The sequence below is a fragment of the Orycteropus afer genome, unplaced genomic scaffold (assembly GCF_000298275.1).
Source record: "Orycteropus afer afer isolate SDZICR_OR568_19922 unplaced genomic scaffold, OryAfe1.0 scaffold00231, whole genome shotgun sequence".
Classification (NCBI taxonomy): Eukaryota; Metazoa; Chordata; class Mammalia; order Tubulidentata; family Orycteropodidae; genus Orycteropus; species Orycteropus afer.
In genome coordinates this window covers 3,229,320-3,237,076 of record NW_006921818.1, presented here as the reverse complement: position 1 = coordinate 3,237,076, position 7,757 = coordinate 3,229,320, and the positions used below count along the sequence as shown (strand labels likewise).

Genomic DNA, 7,757 nt, shown 5'->3' with positions numbered 1-7,757 from the left:
CAATGCATCAAATCTATTCTTTAGATGGTCTCTAAATTCAGGAGGGATATATTCAAGATCATATTTTGGCTCTCCTGGACTTGTTTTAACTGTTTTTGCAGATGTAGTACAACTCAGGAATAATTTCAAATGGGGGAAAATTACTGTCCAAGGTTTCTTTTAGTCTTTGTGCTGACTGAAAAATGTAAAGATAAAATGATAAGAAAATGCCACTGAATTCCTAAGATCTAGAAGTCTATGTATCATCCCAGGGCTGATTTTTTTAAATAAATAATCCACTCACAGTTTCCTATTTGGTACTCCACATGACCGTATATACATTTGTAATACATATGTGTGTGTGTGTGTGTGTGTGTGTATAAATACCTGGTTGAGTAGCCGCTCGAAGAGCATTAGGCAGCCGGTTCACCTTCCTCATGATTTCTTTCCATGACTTATCCACCTGAAGGAACATCTTGGCTTCTGCAGGCAGCTGCCTCTGAATATCTGGAGCATTAAAAATGCTTTCTAGGTAGAGCCAGTTTCTCTGACAGTTTAGCCATTCTTCCTAGGAGAAAAATATGGACATTATCAGATTTTAACTCCGCAAACATATTATAACAAACATAATTATCTGGGGATTCACTATATCTTTCTTTGGAGACCCTTTTATGGCTCCTCACAGTTTCTTTGCAATGAAATCTCATTAAATAGTCTAAGACTCACCTCAGCCTAATTACAGCCCACTATCCACTGAGTAGTTATAATTAATCTGCTCCGTGGTAACCAGAATGGAATCAGAGAAACCCAGAGGAAATATTCTAAAGGGAAGCTAGATGCCTACTTAACAAAATCTGAAGGGTTGTGGAAGTGGTGAGTTTGGTGGTTATTTCCAAACATAAAAGATTATCATGAGGAAAATTTTGATTTTTTTCTTTAATTTTTCTATATTCTTCCCTCTCCCTTTTTTTTTGAAATACATTTGTAAAAATTTAATTCTTGGACTTCTGGTAAGATGGAGGAATAGGCAGACAAGCTGCACAGACTCTCTTCAACAAAGAAAAGAGAAAGCAATTGACAGAGGTACAACAGATAATCCTGGAACCCTAACCTTTGAAAGGAAGTATGCAGAAGTAGATTAGGCACCAACTAGTAGAAAAACCTGAATGAAAACAGAGTACAGAGATGGTTGGAGCAGTGGACTGTCAGCTACTCTGACGGGACCAACAGCCTGAATATTTCCAAGTGGTGTTGGGATCTGAGAATTGACCTAAAGATCAGCCCTGTATGCCAAGGGATGCAGAGATGACTGTGCTGGTGGCCTTTGAGTAGGAAGGGAAACAACAAGGAGGGAGACAACCTGAGTGTGGACTTTCTGCTGTCCAGAGGATGCAGCCATTTTGATTGTTTATAAGTGGTAGCCATTTTGGAAATTTAAAGTGACTGAGAGCGCAGCTATTTAGAATGTTTCCAAGCAGCGGTGGCCATTTTGGATATTTCAAGTGACCGAGAGCACAGCCATTTTGAATGTTTCCAAGCGGCGACCATTTTGGATACTTAAAGTGACCAAGGGTGGAGCCATTTTGAATGTTTATAGGCAGAGACCATTTTGGATATTTAAAGTGACTGAGGGCACAGCCATTTTTAATCTTTACAAGTGGCAGTCAGTTTGGATTTTAAAGGAGCAGCATTCTCATTTGGATTCCAAGGATCTAAGCATAGGCTCTGTTTGCCAAGGACGTCAGGGACATATGGGAGGCTGACACAGGAAAGGAGACAGGTGCTGAGTGTATAAGTGCTGCCAACTAGTGAATAGAAGCACACAGCATAGTACCCTGCTTACACAGATAACATACAAACAAAACAAAGAAAACAAAAATCATGGGAAAGTCACTTCAACATATAATCATCAATTAAATATAAACATAAATATGTTACAATGCCTCAGAGACAACAGACCGTCACAGTGCACATAAAGAAGGAAGATAAAGCAGGAGAAACAAGGGACCAGGATGTGAACCAAAACACATCCCTGAGGAAGACACAGCATTGGAACTCCTTGATAAGGAATTCAAAAGAATTATATTTAGATATCTTCAATGAATTGAGAGACAGATCAAGGAAAACACTGACAAAATTGAGGAAAACACAGAGAAAACCTTAGAACAATTTAGAAAGACAATACAAGAACAAAATGAGAAAATAAATGAAAAATTAGAAATGATTCAAAATCTACACATAGAAATCCAGAAGATTAATACTAAATTTTCAGAAATAGATAAGATATTGAATGTGCAAAGGAGTAGAATTTAATCAATGAAAGACAGAATTAGTGAGACTGAAGGTAAATATCTCAATACTTCTTTAGCAAGTGATAAATCAGAAAAAAGATCAAAACAAAATGAAGAAAGCCTAAGGTTCATGTGAGATACCATCAAAAAGAATAATGTATGTGTAATCGAATTCCAGAACAGGAAGAGACAAATAAAACCACAGAAAAAATTGTTGAAGATTTATTGCAAGAGAATTTTCCTGGTATGATGAAAAATGAGAATACATCCATTCAAGAAGTCCAACAAACACCAAACAGGATAGGTCTCAAAAGAAAATCACCAAGACATGTCATCATCAGACTCACCAAACCAAAGACAAAGAAGGAATCCTGAAAGCAGCATGGGAAAAACAAAAAGTTACCTACAAGGGGCAACCAATAAGACTAAGCTTGGATTTCTTGGCAAAAACCATGCATGTGAGAAGACAATGGAGTAGTATCTATAAAGCCCTGAAAGAGAAAAATTTCCAACCAAGAATTATGTACCCAACAAAATTGTCCCTCAAATATGATGGTGAAATTAGGACATTTCCAGATAAGTAGAAATTAAGGAAATTTGTTAAATCCAGACCAATCTTACAAGAGATGCTAAAGGGAGTCCTTTGGAAAGAGAAGCACCAATAGCCAACAACAACTGACCATTAACACACATGATGGCATAATCCAGAAACCAACCCAGCTATGAAAGTATCTAAAGTAAATTAAGCCTACAAGATTGCCAACAGGGAACCAGAGACATAAATTGACAAATGAAGATAACTACAAACCAAAAAGAGGGAATAAACTATCATTACAGAACTTCTAGATGGTAGGGATGTCAAGACAACTATTAGATAGACCAGACTGTTCTAAATGTGGAAGAAACTATAAATTTCAGGGTAACCTCAAAGAATAATGATAAACCTTCACATCAAAATAAAAAAAGAGGACCAGAACAAATATTTAGCAAATATTAAAACAACAGCAACAAAGAAAGTGATAACACAATTCATAAACAAAACGAGCTTAGCACAGAAAATTATATGGAACAAAGAAATCAACACCATGAAAAAGCACATAACAAAAATGACAGCAACAAATTCATCCTTGTCAATAATTACATATCTGGCAAGATATCTAAGATTTATAGGAAACTTTAATGCCTCAACAGCAAAGGAATTAATAATCTAATTGAAAAATGGACAGAAAACATGAATAGGCACTTCAACAGGGAGGATATTCAGGTGGCCAGCTAATACATGAAGAGATGGTCACAATCATTGGCCATCAGAGATGAAAATCAAAACAAAAATGAGATAACATCTCACACCAGCACTGATGGCAAGGTTCAACGAGACAGAAAATAACAAATGCTTGCAGCGATGTGGAGAGATTGGGACTCTCATATACTGCTGGTGGGACTGTGAAGTGATATAACTACTGTGGAAAGCAGTATGGTGGTTCCTTAGAAAGCTGGAATTGGAGATACCATTTGACCCAGCAATCCCATTACTAGGTATATATCCTAGAGAGGTGAGAGCCAGGACAGGAACAGATATATGCACACCCATGTTCACCACAGCACTATTTACAATAGCAAAAAGATGGAAACAACCTATCTGCCCATCAGTGGAAGAGTGGATGACCAAACTATGGTACATATATGCATAATGGAATGCTATGCAGCACTAAAGAATAATGTAGAGTCTGCAAAACACCACATAACATGGATGAACTTGGAGGACATTACGCTGAGTGAAATAAATCAGTCACAGAATGACAGATATAGTATTATTCTGTTGTTGTGGAGGGTCAAGAAAAGGTTTATATATGGAGGGAAACTTTCTTTGTTGGTTGCCAGGGGTGAGAGGGGCAGGGAGGGAACACTGCAAAAAAAAAAAAAAAAAAGACACATGTCACTTTAGTTTTGTGTATCTCACTGTACATTAATTATATTTCAATAAAATTCATTTCAAAAATTAATTCTTTCAAAAAGAAATATGATTAAATTTCTTCAATCATAAAAGTAAAATCCTATAGTCATGGAACATATAGAAAGCACCGAAGACTGGGAGGAAGATCACTCATTGTCCCTCCTCTCAGAGACAATCACTGTTCATTAAAGAAATGAGAAACAGTTTCAAAATTAACATTCCTAGAGCTGATTCCTCTGTGCTCCTACCATTGTAAGTTCACATTCAAGAAAGAATTACATTTTTCTTTAGATTTTGGGGTACTGCCTAAGCCTTAATGTCACACTCTATGGTTTACCTAGTTCTCACACTTTCATTAAGTTAATTCCCTGGGTCCCCACTATCCTGCACAGAGTTCTTTTAAGGACTATTTTTGGAAATGTATCCTTGAACTTTGATCCGTAGTTCCTACCTTCATAGGGCTTAGCTATCAATCAAAAAGCTGGACTAACCAAAAAACACCAAACCCACTGCTGTGGAGTCAGATTTGACTCATAGCAACCCCTCCTTGGGTTTCTGAGGCACTATCACTACAGAAATAGATTGTCCAACCTTCCATCTGAGAAGTGGCTGGTGGGTTTGAACCTCCAGCCTTCTGGTTAGCAGTCACATGCCTTAGGCACTACGTCACCAGAGCTCCCAGAAAGCTGGACAGTGGTCAGATAATATGGTTTTCATTGAATAGGATAGATTCCTGAAAAAGTTCTCTATGAAACAAAGCTGGAACTAATTATTTTTTATCATTTACTGCCTGTATCATTTCACAGACAACTTTCCATATTAGAATATTTAGGAACTTAAACATAATGTAATCAAGCTAAAAATCCAAGAAAGAGATTGGATAGAAATAATGTGACATCAGGGCAAGTGGGCTCTTTCTTTCTTTCATTTTTTTTTTTTTTCTTTTTCACTTAGAAGAAACTAGGCGCTCTAGTAGCATAGTGCACTTGACTGCTAACTAGAATGTTGGTGGTTCAAACCCTCTAGTCACTTCTTGGAAGGAAGATGGGGCAATCTACTTCCATAGAAACACAACTTCCCTCAGAAACCCAAGGAGGGGTTGCTATGAATTGGGTCCGACTCAATGGCACATAACAACAACAAAAACATAGAAGCATCTGAGGTGGAACCTCAGATAAAAAGGAGGTGTGTACCACAAGAAAGAGTTCCAGAGAGATTTCAAGCAACAGTGAATTTTTTCTACTAGATATAATGTTGTTGTTGCTACTCTTAAAGTTGCCCCCAAAACTGTAATGAATACTTGTTTTACCAAGAGATTCTCTTCCTTGCTGAATTGATGCAGCAAGTGCTCATGTTGAGGAAACTCACATGACAAACAACTGCAGGCAGCCTCTGGGAACTGAGGCTGACCTCTGCCTGACACCCAGCAAGAAATTGAAAGTCTTAGTCCCACAGATGCAAGGAAATGAATGCTGTCAATAACCTGAATAAGCATGGAAGCACATTCTTTTACACTTGAGCCTCTGGTGAGAAAGGACTCCTGGCGGACACCATGATTATAGCTTTATGATACCCTAAGCAGAGGATGCAGTTAAGACATGCTCCAACTCCTGACCCAAAGAAACTGTGAGATAATAAATATATGTTGTTTTAAGCCACTAAGTTTGTGGTAATTTATTACACACCAATAGATAACTAATACAAGGGTAATGGTAATAATATTAAGCTCTACAATCATGTAAAGAAAAGCTTACTACATTGCATTTTCCTTACATTTAGAACATAATAAAATGTCAACAATTAAACCTTAAAATTCTAAATTATCTGACACTTACATTACAAATCAAATCATTTCTAAAGGTTTTTGTGGTTCTCCAGTTTTTCTATGAATTAAAATTATCCTTACTCACCAGTGTTTGATTAAATAAAGCAAGCTGTTTCTGCCACTCATCCACTCGTGATTTAAGTGGACCAATGTAACGTGATGAGGCAATGGTTGCAATGTTGATGGTGCTGTCATCAAGAAGCACCTTTAAAGAAAGGAGAAGAAAATACATGCAACACCATGTGTCTGTGTTCTCAGTCATAACTATAGCTATTTAGTCCAAAAAGTCTATTTAAAAGTCAGCTTTTTGAATCAATAGCTTAGATCCACTTACTCTTTCCTAGCTTCATCTCCTTCTTATCTCCTTCATTGGCCCTTACAACCCACTATCATGCTCTCTCAAAGATCACCAAGGGATTTCTGACTGCCACATCTCTGCTGCTCTTGTCATTATTAATGCCTCAATTTTTTGCTTGGTTTAGCACTCTTCTCCCCTCTCCCCCATTATTAGATAACTGGTACCTTCTTTTCACCATTTGGTCACCCTGACCTTCACTTCCCCATATTTGCAAAATTAGCTGTCTTCTACCCAATGAAATACCTTTTCTCTCAACTAGTGTATGAGAGGAAATATGAACTCATTCAGATCAGACTCTGAATGGCTACAGACAATTCTCCCTTCACTCTCATCCCTACTACTCCCTTTACACCATAGCAACTCTCAGACTCTGAATGGCTATAGACAATTCTCCCTTCACTCTCATCCCTACTACTCCCTTTACACCATAGCAACTCTCACAAAACATGTGCATTTTTAAAAGTGTGTTTGTTAACCTAAAGGATTTTAATTGCTCTGTTTAAATTATAAGCTTCTTGGGAGCAGAAATCCCATCATATGGCATATATTGACCTCATCCTGAGTGACCTTTACCTTGAGTCTGCTCTCCCATTCACTGAGAGGTATCTGATCTCACTGTTCCAGCCTATACTTGTGAAATTTCATTTCCAAAATTTGGTCTGGGTACACCCTACTGGCCAGGGTTTTGCCTTCTCAATTGGGGTATAAGACTTCCTCTACTAAACAAATGTGCCTTCAGACTTTCTTAAGTCATTAACAATATTCCAAATAAATGGATTAAATTACCTTCTTTTGTGATGATAGAGTATGGCCATCTACTTGTAAGCTCAATAAATTAAAGTGAATTGTGATAGTTGGAGCTCTGTGCCAACTTGGCTGGACATTTTCTGTGGTTTAAGCAATTGTGATGTGGGTTGTTCCAATGACGGGATCAGATGTATATGTTTTGAGCAGCCAATTCATTGAAAGGGAGTTTCCCTAGAGGTGTGGCCTGCTTCCAGTGCATTTATGGACATCCTGGGAAAAGAGACACTCTTCTGTGGATCAGGATCCTGTTGTGTCACCTACAACTGTCCGTGAGCCTGGAGATCTTGGATCCGTCATTCGTTGGAGTCAACAGCCATTATACTGCCTGCCAGCCTTGAGCTCGTCAGCCCCTGCAGCTGCATGAGTTGGGAAAAGCCTCCAGCTTGACGTTTGATCCAAGAACTTGAGCCTTGCCAGCTTCTATAAGTGTGTGAGCCATTTCCCATTTCCCTAAGATAAATTTCTCTTTTTTTATATGTATATATAAGCTTTAGGAGCTCTGGTAGCATAGTGCCTAAGGCACTTGACTGCTCACCAGAAGGC

General features: G+C 38.0%; 1 protein-coding gene across 1 annotated transcript in view; it reads right to left on the bottom strand.

The window, feature by feature from the left end:
• The window catches only part of DNAH6 (dynein axonemal heavy chain 6), a 447,135-nt gene that overhangs the window by 318,529 nt on the left and 120,849 nt on the right, over positions 1-7,757 (bottom strand). The window contains exons 19-21 of the mRNA XM_007948902.2: positions 6,135-6,254; positions 367-547; positions 145-175 (exon numbers count right to left, since the gene is read on the bottom strand). Of these exons, the coding sequence (XP_007947093.1) occupies positions 145-175; positions 367-547; positions 6,135-6,254 (332 nt within the window). The remainder of the gene's footprint in view (positions 1-144; positions 176-366; positions 548-6,134; positions 6,255-7,757) is intronic.